Source organism: Typha angustifolia, chromosome 2 (assembly GCF_048772165.1).
Source record: "Typha angustifolia cultivar Huaian chromosome 2, ASM4877216v1, whole genome shotgun sequence".
NCBI lineage: Eukaryota > Viridiplantae > Streptophyta > Magnoliopsida > Poales > Typhaceae > Typha > Typha angustifolia.
In genome coordinates, this window is record NC_133240.1 from 7,497,093 (window position 1) to 7,520,504 (window position 23,412).

The 23,412-nt window shown below is 36.2% G+C and overlaps 3 protein-coding genes across 3 annotated transcripts; all 3 read right to left on the bottom strand.

Moving 5' to 3' along the window:
- Window positions 1-4,543: 4,543 nt before the first annotated feature.
- LOC140768866 (NEP1-interacting protein 1-like) lies at window positions 4,544-6,322 on the bottom strand. The gene is made up of 5 exons (XM_073109318.1): window positions 6,027-6,322; window positions 5,409-5,587; window positions 5,222-5,305; window positions 4,958-5,125; window positions 4,544-4,864 (listed from the first exon to the last, which is right to left on the bottom strand). The coding sequence occupies exons 1-5, from the start codon at window positions 6,178-6,180 to the stop codon at window positions 4,742-4,744; spliced, it is 708 nt and encodes a 235-aa protein (XP_072965419.1). The 5' UTR covers window positions 6,181-6,322; the 3' UTR covers window positions 4,544-4,741.
- Window positions 6,323-13,182: 6,860 nt separating this feature from the next.
- On the bottom strand, window positions 13,183-14,303 carry LOC140768876 (uncharacterized protein At1g76070-like). Its single transcript, XM_073109328.1, has one exon. It carries the CDS (start codon window positions 14,044-14,046, stop codon window positions 13,360-13,362), a length of 687 nt encoding a protein of 228 aa, XP_072965429.1. The 5' UTR covers window positions 14,047-14,303; the 3' UTR covers window positions 13,183-13,359.
- Window positions 14,304-14,812: 509 nt separating this feature from the next.
- LOC140768856 (DNA-directed RNA polymerase II subunit RPB1) lies at window positions 14,813-23,203 on the bottom strand. Its single transcript, XM_073109307.1, has 14 exons — window positions 22,873-23,203; window positions 22,511-22,774; window positions 21,866-22,168; window positions 21,631-21,789; window positions 21,370-21,531; window positions 21,072-21,292; window positions 20,835-20,976; window positions 20,411-20,746; window positions 20,030-20,316; window positions 19,685-19,943; window positions 16,493-19,596; window positions 16,268-16,339; window positions 15,437-15,490; window positions 14,813-15,348 (listed from the first exon to the last, which is right to left on the bottom strand). Exons 1-14 carry the CDS (start codon window positions 22,954-22,956, stop codon window positions 15,246-15,248), a joined length of 5,550 nt encoding a protein of 1,849 aa, XP_072965408.1. The 5' UTR covers window positions 22,957-23,203; the 3' UTR covers window positions 14,813-15,245.
- Between the last annotated feature and the right edge of the window lie 209 nt (window positions 23,204-23,412).

Below are 23,412 nucleotides of genomic sequence, written 5' to 3' on the forward strand. Positions count from 1 at the left end.
TTGAAGGCATGAAACTTTTAGATCCAAGATTAGTATAGGAAATTGTATCAAAAAATAGTAGTTTCAGGTCTCCAGGAAAACCGGATATAATTAAGCGGGTGTACATATAATTAATCCTATATGTAATTTACTGTGGCTGAAGAGATTCCTTTGACCAATTGATTCCAACACTAAAAGATGCAGCTATAATGTTTAATTCCCTAATTAGTTCTTTGGGTTTATCATCCCAAAGTGCAGAGTGAAGAAGGGTTTACCTTGAGATTCTGTATGTAATAAAGTAGTCCTATTGAAGGGACAAAACTGAAAAAAAATTGGGGTCCTGAGAACAGTGACAATCTTTAATATGCAAGAAATGCTGCAATAATAAGATGGTACTAAGTACCAACCCTAATTGAATGCCATTTCAACATGGGACAGTACCAATATTTATCATTCTACCTGCATTTTTCTTTTACCTCGGTTGGGTTGCCGACTGAGAAAAAATTAAAATTAGAATTGGAATAAATTAAGAACTTATTTTGAAAAAAAAATTATTCTAATTTTAATTTAGTGTTTGGTTGTAAAAAAATAAGTATTAAATGAAAATATGAAATTGATCTTATTACTCTTCTCTTAGTTTAGTGTAAATAGATATTTGTTACTTCTTTTAGAGAGATATGATTTCATTCTTAAATTTAAAACTAAATATACATCATAATTTTATTCTAATACTATTATATTATCTTTTTGTGGTTGTTTTATAATTATTGGTCAAAAAAATATTTAACTTAATTCATCACAATTTATAAATTATAACTACCATGCACATTTATTCCAAAACGTAAATAACTAATTTGCCCTCTTCAATACTAAAATCATGTCTCTCTAAAAGATCTTATTCTACGTTTGACATAAATTTATTTGAATAAAAAGAGTTTATTCTAGAATAACACCATATTATACCTGTTAGTTTATTAGCAAATAATTATCGTATAGATGAGTTAAACTAATTATAAATATATAATGACCTAATTACTCATTTAAGTGAGCCCTTTTAAGATAAGGTAAATGTAAGATGGATACTAGATTTTAGCCATTAAACAGTGAATCCAAGATGGAATTTCATGCAGTGGAGTCTGTAATCAATCTTTGTCTATCCTTTTGAGGTTTCGTAACTCACAAGCATTATTAAGAGATGCCTGTAGAAAGCTTCTTCTATCAACAGCAAGTTATACAGTTTTTGACCAAACTAAAACTCTTTTTTATTTATTTTTATCGAAATAGGCTATATCTCAAATATATTATCAAATAGAGTCTAAATTACTGTAGGCTAATAAAAACGCTGAATTAATCAGTATTTTTAAAAACGCTAATCAGTTCAGTGTTTTTATTATTATTTTTGCTTAATAGTTGAAAGATTAAGTTAAAAAAATTTATATACATAAAACGCTGAATTGATCAACATTTTAGGATCAGACAAAAACGCTGAATTGATCAGCGTTTTAGGACCAGACAAAAACACTGAATTAGTTAACGTTTTTTTCTTAGAAATAAAACAACGATAAGTTTAGCATTTTTATTAGGGCTAAAATAAATTAAACCTCGTTTAGTATTAAGTTTAAAGTATAGTCTATTTCAGTAAAAATAAATTAAAACAAGGCTAGTTTAGTAAAAAAAAAAACTGGCAGATTATATATGGCCATTAAACAGTGTGCCCTAAAAACAAGTTTCAACACCTTGGATTCATCACAAACAAACAATTGCATGTGTAGTACTATGAACATCTACCAGTTAACTATTCAATAATTGCTTTGATAGGCACCACTGCTTGTGAACAGGACAACCTTTAAAAGCGAGCCTGCCACAATGGACCATGACAGGAAAAATATCACCAGAGTTCCGACTTCTCTGGTGGATGAGTTATAAATACCACATTGTAGTAGAAGAAATGAGGAATAAAAGAGGTGTCATTGATGAGAGATCATTTCAAACTATATGCACATAGTGTTTCACAGACAAAAAAATACCATATATTACTCTTAGTACTTACGGAAAAATATTAAATTTATGATCTCTATTATGAGGTGATAGGATTCAGCTATTAGGCTGGCCAATGGTGACGACGTGATGAGAGATCATATAGGAGAGGGAAATGAAAATGAATATATTTCCAAACTCGTTAGTAAAATGGAGTTGGAGATTGCTTTTACTTTGAAAGCTAGAGATGGAGAAACAAAACAGAGCCAAATTTGCAAAGAATTCTCCAATTAAGTTTATTTTGGCTCAAACCCGATGACTTATTTAAAAGAAACCTATCAAAACGAGCATACCTTTTGATTTTATTATTATTTACACTCTATCATATAGATATATATTATTGGACTATAGTATTTAGCTTAAAATGCTTCAGAAATGCCACCACGTAAATATAATTTTTTAAGATATTTAAAGCAAAATGCTAAAATGGAATGATAAATAAGTAGAATGCAAATGATAATAAAAATAAAATGCTAGATGTTTTTGATAAATTTCCCATAATTTCAATTCATCCCTCCTTAGAGCATCAGAATCTAGAAAGTAATATTCAGTCATATTTAAAGTGATATTTTTAAAATTTATAAACCGAGCCAGCTTTAGCTTGGGCTTAGCTTGATGTTAATTCTAAGCCTAGTTATTTTATTTAGGCTCGGCTGAGTTTGAGCGAAGCCCGAGCCTAAAATAGAGCATATTTTTAAGATGAACTCAAACCGAGTCAGACCGACCTGAGCAAAACTTAAAACTAGACTACTTTTAAACCGAATATATCTTTAGACCAAAGATCTAATAGTTATCGATATACTTATAATATATATATATAATCAATTTAAGCTAAGCTTGAGCAAGCTAATTCTGACTCAGCCTATAAATTTATTTAGGCTTGACTTGAATTAACTGAGCCGAGCTGAGTCCAACAGGCTAGTTTATTTTGACACCCATCCTCAATGTCCATAGCAAGCTCAAATGTAATGGTCTTTCTAGTCATAAACCTTTTATTTTAATTTTCATATTTTCAATTTAAAATTAATTCGTATATCTATTTATATTCAAATTATCATCTCAGAATAGATATTTATTGGTAATTTCAAAATTATGATTTGATGATGGTGAAATTAGGAGACCATGACGGTAATAATAGAGTATTAATTAATTTTTTTTGTAAAAAAATTAATTCTTTTTGGGAGAAACGATAAGATATGGTCAAACTATAAAAAGCCCATAATGCAGGATTTTTATTTTTTAATTTCTTAAAAGAAAAAGGAATGATAGAGAGAAAAGGATAGCAGCGTTACGACTTTCCAAGAAACATAGTGATCATATATCCAGTGAAACGCGTGAAGTGGCTTTAGGATAGAAAGCCTGCAAAATATGATATTTGATAGAGAAGAATAGTTCTTCCTTATTAGAATTTGTCTTCTCTACCAAAAGTGACTTTCCAATGCACGAGACTCCTACCTACGGTCAAATGCACGAGACTAGCAATGTACTCAGTCTTACTCTTATCTTCTAAGCTCTTATTGACATGCCTATCTTTTTCATTCAATTTCTGAAGAGCTTAACTTTTATAATCACCAAGATTTCTAACAAATATTAAGTCTAAGAGAGCTATGAATGCCAGCCAAGGTAGAAGACTCATACCTTGCAAATGGCATTTATTCATGTCAGAGATCTATATCTCTGCTTCCCAGATGGAAACCCATACCTACTTTATCTATCTGCCCATCAAGTAATACTCTATTGTTCCAGGAGACCTTTTTTTTTTCAGAACAAAGATATTTTCCAAAGAATAAAAATCTATTAAGATATGAAAAGTTCTTATGTAAAGATCCTTTGTTCCCCACCAAGATAGTTAGGAAACCAATGAATTCTTAGGAGGATTTCAATCAATGGGACTTCAACAACAAAGTTGTGTGCCAGAAGACTACAAGACATGAAGTGCTTTCTAATTGCTTTCATGGTGGAAAAGAAGAATTCATCATTGCCATGGCAATAACTAGAAGCTCAGTGTGATGTTATATTCATTAACATTCTTCTGACAACCTTTCCAGGAGTTGCAAATTAAGGTACAATTTGTCTCTCTCATTCAGTGTGTATTTATATATGCATTTATCTAGTTTTTGGGCTGTTTGATCTCAGCCTTTTACTTCTGTGGTAATTTCTGTTTAGTTCATCTTATGCATTGATATGAATCGTATGATAATTAGGTCTAACTTACCAACAAGAACTCACCAACAATTACCAGAATCCACCATTTCAGAATTTGATTCCAATTTCAGTGGGCTTCTTACCACGCTTGTTCTTTGTCTGAAAAGTTATTTAGGTTGACTTGCTTTACCTTGGCCAGATAGTCTTATCGTTACCTACTTGCTATCATTGAGAAAAAATTCATGGTGGATTATAGTGTTACATTAAAAAAAAAAAAAAAGTTTTGGAATGTTGTTGGTGAGAATTAGGTCACCAAATCATCACCTCAACTAAGTCAATGGCTAAAATGGACAATTCTGCCGATAAGAAATGTCAAAACACATAGGAGACCAACAATACTTGATCTTAAGAACATCACAAATTAAAAGTTCTAACATCTAGAATCCATATCAGATTAGCAGAGCAACAATTCAGTAGAGAGTGCTCAATTTAGTAGAACATATATAATGAATCAAAAGAACGCAAGAGGAACAAAAAACAATAATCATCAGCATCCTAGTATCTACAAAAAACAGAGGGTCTAGAAGTCGCGCCTGCACAATGGACAAGAGCCATGCCTGAGAAGCCAGCCATCAATGCACGGCAAATGGAACGTATGTGAACAATGAGGTAAACATCTTGCAGTTTCCCCGATTTGGAAGTCCTGAAAGATACGCAATAACAAAGTATCAACAACAAAACAGGAATAACCATATAATTGCGATAATTTAAGAGATCTACGAATATAAGGTTCAACCTGCAGGCAAACCGAGCAACAAATTTTCTCCCCTGAAGCATCCGCATTGTTGTTCTTAGAGATTCTGATCTCAGGAAGTCTATCAACAGAAGCCTTCGACATACCTTTCGTTCCACCAGTTTCAAAGATATCAAGAGCCTCTCTAAAAGGTGAGTTCACAGCATTCATCTAAAGAACATGAAGTTAATTGTCAATGGAACTTGTGATAGCTTATTGATTTGCTTTCTAGTTTCTGCAAATCTAAACTTCGAAGGGGAATAATACCTGACTCTGAACTGCATTCTGCACTGCAGGATCGACGTCCTCACGAACTAGTCTACCACTCAAAAGACTGCAGAGTGTATCAAGCTAGACAACGCAAGTTGTTGTCACTTTTGAATTAGTAATCTTGCAATCCAGAATTCATCAGCATATATATTATTGTCCAGCACGATTAGAGTTGTTCACTTACCACATATAAGATGCTCCAAATCCCTGATTGATTTGAGCGCCAAAGAGCAACAGATGAATCCACAACCTCCATGGAGACCAGAGCTCCTGAGATTGCCCCAATTCCACTCCCTCGAAACACACCGCTCTCGGTCGCCAGGCCGATCAAACCACCAGTCACTGCTCCTAGGACTGAGCCCACTGCAATCAAGGAAGAAGAGGGTGATAAGTTCTTTGATTCTTCTTCTTCTTCTTCTTCTTCTTCTTTTTTGCGTTCTGCTTTTCTAACTTCTCTAAAGACAATCCCAAATCCCCTATCCCCTTTTCCCCCTCTACACCATGAAAACTAAATTTTCTCTCAGGAATCCAATGGATTCATGAACACAATCCAATTCAGTATATCTATGTTCCCTAATGTGGAAGCTTTCTCTCTTTCCCCGTTTTTATCATTAAAAAGGTGGGTTAAAATTCGCTAAAGTTCCAAACCATGAATTCAATAAAGCAATAAAGACCCATGAGCACCACAAGATTCCAACTTTCTCAAATAAAACAGAAACCCACCACAAATTAACAAAAACCCACATCAACAATCGATTAAAGATCCCTAATATCTCAAATAGGAGGTTAAAGAGCAACAAACCTATTGCAAAGATGCAGGTCAGAAGGCCACGAACGAACCGGCCCACCATCCGGGTGAGGGTGGAGCTACTCCTGGCCCTTCCTGATCGGATACCAGAAAGGGAAGAGAAGGAATTCGGAGAGGAAGAAAGTGGGAAAGAAGCGATCACTTCCATGACTTTTTTGGGTGTCTCAGAGATGTGCAAATGGAAATATGTGGACTTTATAATAGAAGGAGAGGTTTGTTGGGTGGGAGGGTGGAGTTACAATAAAGAGGAGACACACCGAGAGAGAGAAGAAGCATTTGAAGATCTTTTCAAGGCAGTATTTTTAGTCTACACCCTCAAAATATCTCCTACTTGTAGACGAAGCCTCTCCCCGTCTGCTGGTTCTCCCCTCGAAATTTTAGAGGGGCAAATAATCAAATAAATTTTCTTGAAGGGTACAAATGCAAAAAAATCTTGACTTTTTTTTTTAGTTGAAAAGTTTCAAATGACACCCTGTAAATTTCACTATGTTTTAGTTGACACTCGGTCGTTGAGGATTTAACCCAACTACTTTCAAACAAAACCATATCAACAAAAGAATACTTTATTAAAATTTTCTAAAAGTACCTAGATTATTTTTTTCTCAAGGGCTTATAACAAAATTCTAGAAGAATGTGGGGTGGGTTAGGGTGAAGTATGGTTTCGAAAGGGTTTAAACCTAGGTCAGAAGTTTTCCAACGATATTATAATAATTAAATTAATAGATTTATTTATATGGCTAATTAGTTAAAATAACAATAGAGTGCTGCAATTAATAGCGTGGTCGGTTGGTTTCTTTGTCTTCTCCCTGGGGATATTATTTCACTCGTCTATCTCTTCTTAAGGGCTAAGCTTCTATTCTTTATTATTTTATTTAATTATTTATTTTGACTCGTTCAAGCTATATCTTATTAATTAATTATTTTTTTTAAAAAAAAAATTAAAAGGAAGAAGAAGAGAAGTTAATGATAATTACGATGAACCGCCCAATTGCAGAGAGGGGAAGGGGAAGGTGAAGGTGAAGGGGAGGAGTTAAGAAACGCACGGGTAATGATAATTACAAGGAACCACCCGAGAAAGTATATTTTGCATCAGAGGTCAATTTTCCATCAAAGATGGGGACTAGTTCGGAGCCGGATAAAAATAAAGGAAATCGTAGGTGCCATGACATGACATGACATGACATGAAAGAAGATGGCTTGATCAGACACCGCTGTTTTACACCCCTAGATGAGATCGATTCTGAGAGAATACTATGCATACAAAATGAATTTGATATGTGCTGATTTAGACGATTGATTTACATATTTACTCGTAGAAACGGCTTGGTCAGACTCTGCTCTTTTACACCCCTGGATGAGATCGATTTTGATATAATACTATGTATACAAAATGAATTTGATACGGACCGCTTAATGTTGTCTTGATCTAGAAGGTTGACTTACAGTATTTACTCATAGTGATGATGAATCCGTCTATGATTTGATTAATAAGAGAATTGGCTTAGTTATCCAGGCCATTATTTAATATACTTTTAAGACATAAGTGTAATTGTATTATGGTTTCAACTTATATCTAGTCTATCGTTACGTTACTAAAAAGAAATTGCTTACTTTTTGTGACATATCGACGACTAGTGTAAAACTTCTAAAAATTTTCCTTTCATTTTAATTTTTTTTTAAAAGTAAATATAAATCTTAACAATTAATTATATATACAAGTGATTTTTTTTTTTTTTACTTTTAGCCCTCATCTTCTTTTTTTTCTTTATAATTTGATCTTAACTATCTAAATTTGTCAAATAAGTCCTTCCATCAATTTAATGTTAGGTTTTCTAACAGAATTATTTTACATATTTAATACATAACCTCACTATTAACTAAAAAAATCCTTTTCAACCTCGTGTCCTCTTCTACCTCCTTTTCTTTCATAATTTTTTTATCCAAATTATTACTCGCACATTGATCTCACAACCTGAACCATCACCGTTATTTCTCTCAAACTTCAAATCCATAATAAATTTCGCCAAACCTCATCCAAATATATAGATTCCATCACCACCACTATCACTAATCTTCTTAGCAGCAACCCTTCAATAATTCTTCATCCTGTGTCCTTAGAATCAAAATGAAGAAGATATTTTTAGGGGCACAATAGTTATTTTATCACTTTTGTTACCCTGTTAGCTAATGATTTTAAATAATTAGGATGGTCAAGTTCTAGAGAGGAAAAAAAGAAGAGGATGTGAAATTGAAAATCACCTATAATTAAGGCGTCAAACTGTAATTTGGACCCAATACATTTCTTTTTTTCTACTTTGATTGAAAGCTTTTAAGAACCACACAAACCCAACCACCCATCTGCCCCCAAAAAGAGAGAGAGGAAACTTCCAAGTTTTGGTATCACAAGTTGAGTTCTATTAACCCTGTTCTTATTATGCTCATGACTTTTTTCCCATTCTTCTTCTTCTTCTTCTTCTTCTTCTTCATCTTATTATTATTAGTGTTATTATTTTGAAGAAAATGTTTAGGCCCAGATGATATATTACTGAGATAAGAGGATAACATCATTAGCCAGGTGAATTAACTACAAGGGATGGTTGATAGCTGAGTTTGGTAGCCTATCAGCATCTCCATTGCTAAACATTGAAATAAAAGTATAAGGGCAATTTATTAAGATAATACCTTCTGTTTTGTCTTCTTTATCATTGACTCTCCATTGGTTTGTTTTTAATTTTTTTCTAACATAATTGTCATTGAAATCTCTTTCAACTCTTTCATAATTCTTATTATGTTTGGTTTTTAATAAAATCTTACCGTAATATTCTTACGGTTAACAAATATATTTAAATAACTAAATTACTCTTTATTCTTAAACTTTAGAGTGTAAATTTTTTTATCTTGCATGAAAAAGATTTTTTTTTCTTGTATTATAATATTAGTTAATATTTGATAGTTTGAAAATTCTAGCTTGTTTTATACTTTGCAAATTCACCGCATCTTTATTCTTTTTTATTGCAGAATCAACCATCATAATGTTTTTAGAACAAAATTGCCTTGCTTTATTTTTGAGTTGGAGTCAAAGATATGCTTATCATTTTTCGAAGGGAAAAAATACATATTTTTTTTCCAGAGAAGTCAGTATTTTTAGTATATATATACCAATTTTTAAAAGTTATACACTTGATTTAAAAGGTATATATGCAAAAAAAATAAGGTTTAAGTGTAATATTCTTAAATAATTTTAGGGGTATCATACTATCAAGTGTTTCCTCATTGCTAATTCAATAATTTCACTCATTAATACTAGTGCATTATATTGCCTTAATTTGGACATGATCAAATTATTTTAATCAATGACTAAGTAATATATCCTCTAAACTAATTCAAACTTCTAATCTATGTTGTAGTAACAGTTTCATTATACTCTCCAGATTACTTTTTCAATAAATAAAAGGCTAACTCTCAGGAATTTAACAAAAAAAAAGACTAAAATATATTAACTAAAAAAGAGAAAATGAAAACTAGAAATGGCATAATTTTTTTCTTTGCATTTCTAAATTAGTTGAATTTTAGCCGTTAGCAACTCCAATTGTATTACCGTATATATACAAAAAAAAAATTATAAAAAAGATATACATATAAAAAAAACTATATTTTTTATGGCTTACATGCAAATATTTAAGGTAGAAGAGATCAAGAGATTAAACAACACTCTACTAAGATTGTTATAGTAAACCCTAATCAGCCCTTTAAAATCTTCTAAGACCCGCTCGTTATACAAATTTTCTACAACAAATATTTAATTGGTTGCCTTTTTTTGTTAAATTTAAAGATTGTATCAAATTCTTTCTATGAAGAAATTCCGTTTCCTATGCAATGGCACATCAAGTCTTTTGAGTTTGACTCTGTCTTATTCGAATCTATTGTAAGAAATCCGAGTGCCCATAGAGTATTCGGGAGATTGTTGATGACTGTCATAAGCTTTTGAGTGAGTTGATGCATGTTTACCGAAAAGGAAGGGAATAAGGCAGCTGATTGGGAAATTAGTCGGAGAAGGTTAGCATCATCTATGTGTGAAATAGGGTTTGCGGAGAAGCTTCTCAGGGATCTATATAATCTACTCCTTTTTGTCAACTCAACGACCACAGCTAGTTAGGTTGCATTAATCTAAGCCGAATCCATTTTCTCCTCTCATTCTTGAAAAAAGAAAAAAAAAAGAAAAAAAGAAAGAGAACATGCTTACAATTAATACAACTTTGAAATTCAAGGCATGCTTCCCATTAATACGTATAAATCCATGTGCTGCTTACTACTATACTAGTGGTATATGTCTTGTACAGTTAATGCAACCGGGTTCTGCCATCCAAGTGTTCGATGGAGTGTTTATCAAGGACGTGGTGCTTCAAATCACCATACTCTTGGCCACTCTCATAAGCTTATTTCGCCGTCTCATTTTCTATTATTTTTCCCTTCTCCAGCTTTCCTCTTCTCTTTCCTTTCTTTTCTCCTTGTTTATCCTCCTCTCTCTCTCTCTCTCTCTTCACCATTCTCAGGCTTGGCTTAAGTTCGGCTCAATCAAGCTCGGCTCAAAATTAAATTCGAGACAAGTTTATCATAAGCTGACTCGATTGAGTTGGCTCAATTAGGATCGAAATATATATATATATATATATATATATATATATTGTCGCTCGAAGTTTTCTAACATAATTATATTTATTGTTTTAGTGATATTTATATCTTTGTAGTTGCATTAGATTTTATTTTAAACTTGATTCAAGTCTAAATCAATTCAAGTTATCTCACGCAAAAAAATGGCTTAAATTGATAAGGCTCAAAATTACTAATTGAACAGCTCATTTAAGCTCGAGCTCAGCTCGAATTTCAAATAAGCTTAAAATTGACTCGAGTTGAGATTATTTCAATTCAAACTTGATTAGAGCCAGACTCAAATTAAGCTCGGCTAGTTTACACCCTTATCCAATGTCGTGTATGCTTAAGTTTTTTTTCCTAGCAATCTTAATTAGGCTTGATGCTTCTGTGTATCAAGATATTTTATTATAATATCTGAATTTTAGTGAATTATTCTTGCGTTGAAAAAAAAAACCCATGCTTCTGAGACATTTAGAAGACAGTGAAATTGCTCTTAAAAGTAGTAGAAGTTGTTGATGGATAGAAAAATCAACTATCAATATTTGATTGAGATATTTATTGGACACATATCAAATTAGTAGTTGAAATTTGATTTAAAATCTAAATAAAACTACATCGATCGAATAATTTTTAGTTTAAGTATGGTAAGCAGTCTATCCTGATTAAATTAAACCTGATGATAATCTTGTCCATCAAGGAGAACAAAAATTACTAAAATCTATTCTCCTACTTAAACTAAAATTGCTCAATAAAAAAAGAAGAAGAATTGATTCTCAATCAGTATTTGCCTTCCTATCTTATCTCTCTAAGATACTAATAGAATTAAAAGTTAATTTAAATTTCTAAACCATATAAAAAATAGAAGAAAATAATTTCATTGTAGAGTTAAATAAATCAAACGATATAGTTATGATATGAATATTATACAAAAGAAAAGGTCAATCTACCGATAATTCAAAGATTAAGTTGAGTGTTAGTAACAAAATCACTAAAGGAATGTAACACGATCTTCCAACGAATAATCTGAACCATCCATTCGAATTAATTTCCGTGTGGATCTTTTAAAGATCTGTTTCAATATTTTCCTACGGATTTAAACACGAGCCCATAGTTTGGAACACTAATTGTCGGTGAGATCTCCATCGTCCCCGTCCAACTGCTTACGTGGCTCCTTGTCGATCAACAGGTGAGATCCTATTTCAGCACGCGTTGCAATCAATCTTCGCTCACAGATTTCGTACACGTTTGCAAGTCTGACCCGTTCGTGGTTATTATTTCTCATGCAACCACCAAACGGCGCCTAATAAGACGATAAGATGATGAGGGAGAAGAAAATATTTAGGAGGAGATGAGAGAAGTAAAGGAGGACAGCAGGAATTTTTCTCATGTTTGAATTGAATTTTCTTTATTTTATTTAGGGAATGTTTTTTTTTTTTTTTCAACTAGACTTGATGCTGAAATTTGATATGAATTTATATTATCTTTGAGTTAAGTTTTAAGTGAGGACAACACATTATTAATGATGGAACAATGATGGAATTAATTTAGCTCAAAGAGTACTCTATTGTTATATATTCACTTATCAAATTAATAAAGAAAAGTGAATAAAAATTGGCTGTAAAATAGGTATCATGACATATATTAAACAATATATCTTAAGTTCGACGAGGCATTCGAATAGCTACTTCCTTTCGAATGTAAGACGGTTTTTATCTTAGGAGACTGACATCCACGGTTCTAGAAGCAATTGGTGGATGTCGAATTGGTCTTAAGAAAATAGTGCTTAATACTAAACTCGACTATATAGAATTTTATATTCTGTAATCTATAAGTTTATTTAATTATTTTTTTAATATTTTTTTTTTGTGACTTTTGGAATCAGATTGTTACCGCTAATTATCGGAGAAACCTTATAACCTATTGTCTTAAGCTCAAAGGGTGTACAAAAATATAGCAAATATAAACACTCCACAACATAAGACCTACGCAAATCCACATCATCGCTAAAGCACACTGCCACAAAAAACATATGGGTTGATGCTGCTGCAACAGTGGGCATTAGAGACGTGGTGACAACGACGCTGTAACATTGGGACAATGAGGTTCAAATGGCTCTTTCACCACCAACGCATCATTGAAACACACCGCCAGTAATACCTATGGGTTAGCACCACAGCAATAGTAGCATTAGAGAGATGGTGACAAACCCTAGCAGAGTTAGTGCCGGAGCTACGAAACAAAGTTTCTTCTCTCTAAGAGTAAACACTCACCTTTCTCTAGTTGTGTCTTAAAAAATAATAAAAAATAATAAAAACTCTTATTTTTCACGTGGGGGTGGGGATTAGATGCACATCAAGATGTTAATGAAACACATCCGACGGTGTTCTTATCCCTTCTTTGGCTGCTTATGAACGCACATCCAGTAATTCCCGTGATCCACACCTTATCCACATCCAGCATTCTTAAGGTACCAAGAAAGGAAGACCTTGAAGATCCAAATAGGAGAGATCATGGCAATTGGCAAACTACTAATTCCGTAATCCTTTTGTACAACTCGTATATGTTTCACAAATCTTTATACTCGTATGATCTCAATCACAAGGCTAAAAACTAACACAATTTCTTCTTTTTTTGTTGTTGTTGAAATAAACGTAATAATGCTAAAATCCACTCCTCATTTGATCTGAAGGGGAGGAGGTCGAGCCATGGTCCTCCTCTTCCAAAGACATACCTCCTTCTCCTTCTCCAAACTCGTACCACCACCACCAAGCACCATTGGTGCAGAATGGGCAATGATCACCTCATCATCATCATAATCATCATCATCGTCTTCAAATCCATTACAATACCCAGGAGCCACCTTAACCTTCCTCTCCACCATCTTCCAATCGAAATCCCCCAATCTCTCGCGGCCGCTCGCGAACCGCCTCATCTCCCCCACCGCCGGAGCGCCGGCGGGCATCTGTGGCCTTTCCTTCACGTGGAAAGTATTACTGCCAAACAAACTTGGTTTCTTCTTCTTCTTCTTCTCTTTTTGCTCTTGAGGCTTCCTCTTACTCTTATCTCTGCATGCCTTTTTCTTGAGCTTGACCTGTCCCATGCATGACACCTTAGGTGAGGTGGGTTCTTCCACGTCGAAGCAGACGTCGCCTTTCTTCTCCTTTCGCCGGGCTTCGACGGGGACTAACGACACGATAGGCCCGGAGAAGGTGCTTCTGCTGTTGAAGGACTTGTGCTTGTGAGGATTGTTCTCGCGTTTGGGGTTGTACTTGGGATACGGGATGGAGAAGGATGAAGGCTTTGAGAGGAAATTAAAGAGGCTGCTGCTTTTCGATGATCTTGGTGGTTTCTCCATTACCATGCAAGCAACAATGGAGGGAGAGAGAGAGAGAGAGAGAGAGAGAGAGAGAGAGAGAGATGGCCGGCTCTTGAAGGAGAGGGAGATATTCTAATGGATTCGGTCAAACGGAAGGAGGAGGAAAGTTTCTTCTGCCGACCCAAGTTTAAGGCTGAGTACATATAACAATGCCTAGGCCTCGTCCAAAACGCTTTTATTGCCGTGGGTTGACTTGCTGACCGACGGGGGTGGTTGGGTTTTGGATTTAGCCAACATTTTGAGCGTGGATTCCCTGCATCCAAACCTGATTTTTGGAGCTTACGACAACTAGGCCTTAGGGAGTGGCGAAGTTACCTGTAAGGCCTTAGGCAATTACTAATCTTAGCTGCAGAGGATATTATGTCTGGATTTTATGAACAAGACCCGGACATAGTTAAATCCAAATCATGAGCATGCATTAAATATATATTTTTTCTCTATTAGATTTAAAAGCCTATGAAGTTCATGTTTGATCGACTTAGAAATTTAATGAATTAAACGCCAGTCGATTTGCTGATTCACATGGACTTTCTTTTAAGAAAAGGAAAAGTAGTACACATATAAATCTCCATTGCTTCGTGTTCTCCATGAAGATAGAAGAAGAACATATACAGCTAACTCCAAGGCTGGACAAGCTTATGATACCCATTAAATAACAGAGTGAAAATTCTAAAATACTAAACAAAAGACGAGTCTTCAAAGAGCAGCACATGGATCATAAAACAACTCGAATTCACATAATTACGATCTATTTGCAAGTGAAACAAAACTTTTAACAATTAAACGTATTAGAATTACACGCGTCTGCTTCCGTGATATATCACTCTGCATGCTTTTATATAACTGAATGGCCGTTGATTACTCTCAATCCCAGGATTACTCCAAATACATCAAAGGGATCGCTATGTTTTAAAAAGTTCATCATGGATACACAAGCAGACATATTTCAACAACACTTACTGCTACAAACTGGAACAGAAGTCTCTAGTGTCTATCCAGAAGTGAACATGAATAAGTTGGATTGCAAGGGGCTATCATTTGCCACGAGGATTTTATATGGCCTTCCATCAAGGATTAAAGGCTTTTCATAACTTTATCTAGTGTATCATAATCGCGGAGCCAAATGAGTCTCTGACAGCATGGAAATTGTTGCTCTTGCTCCATATATTACATGCACTTTCACATCACCGAGTGCTTCCATCATCCTTGTTGCTCATTTGTGGAGTATACTGACTGGTGGATGATGGTGAGTAGCCCGGCGCAGTTGGTGAGTAGCTCCCACTTGGACTGCATGATCAATAAAATATAAGCAATTAGGGTTAGTATTTTAGTAGGATGATTGGTAAACTATAAATGAACCAAAAAGAGGGCAAACCTGTACTGTGGAGAACTTGGACTGTAATCTGGACTTGGACCGGAGTTGTATTGGCTGCAAGACAAATTTCATCAAAAACTTGGTAATAAAATTTACAGGGGAAAGGCAAAGTGAAACAAAATGCAACAAATTCATACCATGGTTATTGCAATAAAAACATAAATCCAGAATAACATTCAGGATAAACAATTTTCTAGCTTGAATAAATAGATGCTAATAAAAGGTACAAGCTGAATAACTGAGCAAGTCATAACTAATAACTAATCCCTTTGCTACAAGACTGCTTGCCAATTGAAAATGCCGTAAGCACTTGAGTGATAGAGTACAACGTGCCAGAAGAACAAGAAGCCTTCAGAAGTGCAATAGGAAGTATCTTTTACTGGTATATTTACTGGCATTTTCAATATGTATTTTACATGGAAAATTTACGAAATCTTTATATGCACGTCTTAGTTTCAAGATTGCAGAAGAACTGCTAATAAGTGAATTAAGGAAGGATGAATTGTTTGGAATATTCATCGGCATTGTTATAAAATACACCTAATTATCAATGGATATACAGTAATTGAAGTGGTTAGTTGAATTACAAAGCATCATTTTTCATAATGTTTGCAAAAGGCTTGCAAAATAAATATTGCTTAAATGTGAAGAAAGTAATGATGGGACTCCGGAAGTTGTTATTGCTGAATATTAAACAAATGCCATTACCATAAAACTTATCCAAAAAGAAAAATACATGGATTGCCAATTAATGAGCATAACTGCCTAACTTGCATAAAATTGGTAGTATCCAAAATAAATATTGATGTGACAGAAGAATTGAGGTTTTACCTGCTGGGGCTGTATGTAGGACTTGGTGGAGAATATGATGGAGATGTAGGAGAATAAGATGGCGAGGTTGGACTGCAAACAAAAACAAAATATTGTAGTCAGATAATGAGAATATTTTTAACCACAGACAGTAAGATAAAGACTTTCTAACAAGAAAATAAATGGTGAGGTCATTAAGAAGCAGATAGTAATTTTTTAATTTGGCAACAAAAAGATGTATTATACCTGTAATTTGGAGAAGTTTGACTATAAGGACTCGTCGGTGACAGTCTTGGACTACTTGGTGAATAAGCAAGTGAAGGACTGTATTTTGCTGAGGGAGGATTATAACTTGGAGATGTAGGACTATAAGTGGGGGAAGTGGGGCTGTAACTAGGAGATGTTGGGCTGTAACCTGGAGAAGTTGGACTATAAGCAGGTGATGTAGGGCTGTAAGATGGTGAGGTTGGGCTATATGAAGGTGAGGTTGGGCTATATGAAGGTGAAGTTGGGCTATATGAAGGTGAGGTTGGGCTATATGATGGTGAGGTTGGACTATATGCAGGCGAAGTTGGGCTATAGGCCGGAGAAGTGGGACTATAAACTGGAGAAGTAGGGCTGTAGCTGGGAGATGTAGGGCTATAAGTGGGAGATGTAGGGCTATAAGTGGGGGAAGTAGGACTGTATGTAGGTGATGTTGGGCTGTAGCTGGGAGAAGTAGGGCTGTAACTGGGAGAAGTGGGAGAATATGACGGGCTTGTTGGTGAATAAGCAGGACTTGTAGGACTATAGCCAGGAGAGCTGGGGCTATATGTTGGCGAAGTAGGACTATAACCAGGTGATGTTGGACTATATCCTGGAGAAGTGGGACTGTAGCCAGGAGACGTTGGACTGTAGCCTGGAGATGATGGACTGTAGCCAGGAGACGATGGACTGTAGCCTGGTGAAGAACTTGGAGAGAAGGCCATTCCACCAACATATGGAGAAAATTGAGCATCAGTAATTGGTGAAGACCTGACATTTGGACTCAACAGATAACTCGGCGACATCATTCCTTCATGATAAGGTGTCCCTGAAATGGGTGAACGAGAAGGCGTCATTCCGAAATCCAGACCTTCCATGTAACTAGGAAGCTGGAGTTCAATTGCCTGCTGCAACATCTGATCATTCAAATACAAAGCACAGTCACCCGTGCCAATTGGTGCAAGCTGACCGAGCATGATATTCTCAGTGACACCTCTAAGGTGATCTGCTTCAGCATAGACAGCAGCATCTAGTAGGATGTCAACAGTTTCCTCAAATGAACATCTCATCATTGGCCCAGTATCGTTGCGATTGATACCGTGACGAGTGATGGCCATCAAGTGACCTCTGTAGGTCATTGTATCACAGAGAATAGCCAAATGCCGGTAATTGACGTAAGATCCATCAAAAGATATGACAACACGCAACTCATCCAACAGAGATCGCCGAACAGCCTCAATTCCAAGAACTTCAATTACCTCAATCAAGTGATTACTTGTTGTTCTGGTAGCATCAACATCTTCATGACACATAACAGCTAAGAGATTGACTCCTTCTGTGTCAAGCATCCACTCTACATCAGGTTTAAATCCTTCATTCTCATCAAACCTGTTAATCTTTCCTGACTTGATGAAAACTTTATTTATATCAGGAATGCCTCGAAGAGCCATTTCTGTCAACATGTTGCTCTCAATCTTTTTGAGGAAGACATCATCCTCAGCAGATTCATCTTGCAATTCTCCTTTCGGTGCATCATCATTCATGATGCGGATACGAAGGATGAGCTTGTCTGCATTATCATCATTAAATATGCATGTCAAATCATCATCAAACTCATGATTGATCTTTTCTGCAATATCTGCCATGCTCAACTTCTTATCAACCATCATCTCACGATTTAGCTCGATACGGAGTAGCCATGGAGATATTTTTTCAGGGGCAATATCTTCGTCTGGCATTTCATAATAAGATTTGACAAATTCAACATCTTCCTCAATAATAGTACCCAGTGGATCGGGATCATACCATATCTCGGTAGCATGTGTGACACTGCGAAGTGTAGTGTATTCCAAGGCACACTGGACATTCTTAGCCATTTCTTTCTTTTTATTCACCTCAGGTCTTAAATAAACAGAAAGTGATGGTGTTTTGATTTTCTTTGCAACATTGATAATTTCTCTCAACCTGGGAACACCAAGAGTAACATTCTTGGCACTGACACCAGCAAAATGGAAAGTATTTAGGGTCATCTGAGTTGCTGGTTCCCCAATAGACTGGGCAGCAACACAGCCAATCATTTCACCAGGAGCTACTAGCGACTGTAAGAAACGGGATTCTATTTCACCAATAACCCATTCAAATGCTTCACGAGTAAGCCTATATTCCTTCAAAACCCGTTTGCTGGCAAATGTGCTACGGAGTAGAATATTGAAAAACAAAGTGGCATTTTTCTGAGCCTCGATGCTCATTAAGTCGTCACCAGGAACAACTTTAAGCCTTTCCTGCAGCTTATCAATAGCTTCAACAATTTCCATAGGGTGCATATCAGATGGTCTTCTCAAATCAATTTTAAATGTCTTCTGTGCATTCCAGATAAGTCTCTTCAAATTAACAGGCATAGGCCATGAATTATCACCAGTAGTAGTAATCTCTGTCCCAAGCTGGTAACGGTCTGCTTCTAATTTTTGAACCTCTGCATCGAAGACATTTCTGAACTCACGAATGGTTTTCAAATCTTCAACATGCTCAGGTAGCATGTAGCCAGGATTCCAACTTTCATCATCAATCTCATATCTGAAGACATTATCAAACTCTGACTTTTTCATCTTTAATGAATCCAACTTTTGCATTTCAATCCAAACAGCATCCATGCCATCTTCTCCATAGAGGAACTGGATAACATCTCCCAAAGAATTTCTAACAGTACCATCATATTTGACCATAATGTCCTCCATAGCCTTTACAAGACGCCGTTGAATATATCCAGTCTCAGAAGTTTTGACTGCAGTATCAATCAGACCTTCTCTACCACCCATAGCATGAAAAAAGAACTCCTGAGGTGTTAAGCCACGCAGGTAAGAATTTTCCACAAAACCACGACTTTCAGGTCCATAGTCATCTTTGGTAAAATGAGGTAATGTTCGATCAATGAACCCGAAAGGGATTCGTTTACCCTCAACATTCTGCTGCCCCACACAAGCAGTCATCTGTGAGATGTTAATGAAAGTACCCTTTGACCCTGCAGTGACCATTGCCTTCAGATTGTTACTCTCAGACAAGCTCTTTTGAGCACTGCTTCCAGCATCATCACGAGCTTTATTCAGGACCTAAGAGATTAAACACCTATGTAAATATATGCCTAAGAAAGAGCAATAAAATCTAAAATATAGAATACAAAACAAAAGCATGCAGCACCTGGTTCACTCTGTTCTCAAATGATTCCATCATAGTCCGCCCTGGCTCAGCTTCCAACTGCTTATCCTGTGCAAGCTTGATGAGATCTTTCACATCATTTTTAGCTTTCGAGATAGTTTCATTGATTTTTTCCATTGTGGCTGCGTCAGCAATTGTATCACCAATTCCAATACTAAAGGCATTCTGCAAAAGCCAGTAATTAACAAGCCACTGGGTGTGCCCCAAAAACTTCCGAGCTGCATCCGGACCAACCTCTTCCCTGAAATTGTACATACAAGGTTGCGGATGTGAAATAAGGGAATGAACTTTATTTATTGTTAGTTAAGTTGCAATTTCTGCACTTACCAGATGACATGTATAAGACTTCCAGTCGATGTTCCGAGGGTTCTTTTGCACAAAGTTCCCGACAGAACCTCCCCTCTCTCTATTCTAACAAGAGTATCCCCTGGAGTGATAAATCCTGTTTCTGATTCCGAATGCCAAGCTGAATTTCTAATAAGGTTTATCTGCTTCGGTATTATAAGATTAAATACTTGCTTTCCTGTCCAAAGAGGCCTAGGTTTCAAAATGGCTGGAGCAGGTATCTTCCCGTCAAAATCTTCCCACCACATCAAAATATTAAAAAAGACATCCTGCAAGAGTCCACAGAATAGGTTTGCAATGTAGAAGCAATGAAAATAAAAAAATAAATATGGGCCAATTCTGAAATGGATATGTTTACATTACCTTTTCTATAAATGTATCTCTTTTAGTGATCTTGCGACACCCAAGCAGTGTATCCTGGACAATGCCCATTACAGGCCTATTTGATTGCGGTGAGACGATACATTTGGGCACCATCATTAATTCCAACACTTCTGCTCTAGTTTCAAATGATTGAGGGACATGCATGTTCATTTCATCTCCATCAAAATCAGCATTATATGGAGAAGTCACTGACAGATTCAAACGAAAAGTCGAATATGGCATAATTTTGATGCGGTGCCCCATGATAGACATTTTATGAAGACTAGGCTGCCGATTGAAAAGGACAAAGTCCCCATCATTTAAGTGTCGCTCCACCTATAACACCAAGAATAAAAAAAATTAAGGCAAAGTATAAGGAGAACTAAAAGGTGAAAGAAAGGAGCATGATGAACTACAAACTAACCTTATAACCGAGCTCCAAATGCTGATCGCTACTTTTCTTGAGGTACCGTAGATCAAGCCTCTGACCGTCTTCCCTTATGATGTACTTTGCACCAGTCTTACCAGGGGGAGGATGAGGCCCATATTCGACAAGCTCTTTCAATCTAAAGAGAGCAACATATATTAAAAGATAACCAACTATACAAGTCGAAAGGAAATTGATGATTTGTCTACAACACCTATAGAAGAAAATTATCACCTCTCAATGTTATATGGAGTCACAGTTTCTGGGTAAGTTAAATTCAAAGCTATACTCCAAGGAACTCCAAGTTCATCAATGTTAATCGTCGGATCAGGAGTGATAACTGTTCGGGCCGAAAAGTCAACACGTTTCCCCATCAAGTTACCTCTAATTCGACCTTCTTTGGCCTTGAGCCTACTACATATAGATTTGATTGGTCGTCCTGATCGTTGTGTAGCCTGAATATTGGAAGATATGCATTAATAATTATTACTCTGTCAAACAAGAATTAAAAATCACCTGAGTCAGTACATACTCTTGGCTGACCAGGAAGCTCATTATCAAAATATGTTGCAATATGAAATTGCAATAGTTGGGCAAACTCTGTGATGATATGTGCTGGAGCTCCATTCCTCTCCTGTCGTCTCAAATTCTCATTATGTCTAATAATCATTGCCAATTGATGTGTCAAATCATCCTGTCCAACATAAAGATGCATTGCTTTATTTTGTAAAACCATAACCAGACTCTTGGCTAATAATTGATTGTCCAAAATTAAAACTCAGCATGAGCTTACCTCACTCCTGGAGGAAGTATCCATCATTACAGAAGGTCTTACAGGAGGAGGGGGAATAGGAAGAACTTGTAATATCATCCAATCTGGACGAGCAAACTTAGGATTCAGCCCTAATAACATACAATCCTCATCGCTTATCCTTTTTAGAACACTAAGAACCTGAATATGTATCAAAGGTCAATAGGCATGCCTCAACAATAAGATGCATATTAATAAGCGAACAGGAAAGAGATACCCTCTCTGCAGAAAGAATTTGTTTTCTTTCTACAGGTTCAGGAAGCTGTTCTGGGTCATCAGATCTTTTCTTTGGAGCTTTGTATTCTGCAACCATTTTCATGCCATCTATGGTAATGTTTGGCTGCTGAGCCCCACAACCACCTCGGCTTTTCTTTATCGGTTCTTCTGAATCTTGTTGACTCTGGACATCAATATCATCACCACCAGCACATTTCTTTTTGCTTTTGCAGGCATCATATATTCTTTTTAACCTATTCTTTGGGTTTCTAACTTTCAGTGCTTGCTTGAATCGAGAATCTTCCTGAAAGATGATAAAAATTGTGTCACCTTACAAAGTACAGTAAAAGGAATTCTGTGATCTCTACAGAAAATCAGGAGAAAATCTGCTTGTTGATGAACTTGGGAAGCATAAGTATGTTTCCAAGTTACACTACAACTTTCAGTCATCGACACAATAGTCCAAGGCTACTTCCCCTTTTGTTTAGCAAATACCAACAAGATAAAATTCATCAGACATCTTAAGTTCTTGTACCACGCACTGGAGTTAATTCCCAAATTCATGCCACTTCCTAACTCTAGCTTGGAACAAACCAGCTTAAACGAGGGAACGAGGACGATTTTTTGTTCTCTTTCCCAGAAGTACCTCATCAGCAAGGATCTTGGAGCAATTGAAACACACACACCGCATTATAGCGAGCACGGTCTTCATAAACCCGATATGATACATCGGCTTAGCAAGCTCTAGATGGCCGAAGTGGCCCGGGCACTCCGCCATGTTGGCCATGCAAGTCTCGCACTTCATCTTCCTATCTATGGTACCGAGCCGCGGGTCACTGAGGCCCGCAATCTTCGGCTTACCCCGCTCCATCGTCTCGCTGTGCTCGATCTGCACAACCGACATTTGCCTCTGCCAAAGAAACCCAAAGATCAGATTTTTACAGCTGAATTGAGCTAATTCGAGAGAACAATAAAGAAACCCTATGAATTGGGGGAGAAAAGTATTACGATCTCGTCGGGGCTGAGGATGCCGAACTGAACGGTGCGGACCTTGGCCACCTCGGCCGGGGAGTAGGGGAACCGCATATCCATGGCTGGCAAACGGAGAGGGGTTTCTCGATCGAGAAGCTAGGGTTTTGGATTTCACGATAAATTAGGGATTAGGGGAAGAGAGAAAAAGATTGGCTAGAAGTCTTGGATTGAGATTTGATTCGTTATTTGGCGGTTCAAGAGTTGTGAAGTGAAGGAGAGAGAGAGTAGGTATTAGGGAATTGGGGGCGACCACTCTCCTCTAGAGAAGGAGGAGAATCGCCAACGGAGTCCTCAAAGAAAAGAGAGCCTGGACAGGGGCTGGGGTTGTATTTATAGACAACGAGAGGTGCCAACCTAGGGTTGGGTGCTACCGTGCGCCTGGGGTGTAGCGAGTAGCGTTTAATAGTTGAACTCTAATATGAACCAAAACTTTTAGGTTATCCTTTTCAATTTATTTACAGTTACGGGGGATTTAAATTATTTTTTATACTAGTAGAATAAATCTTTGTGCGCATC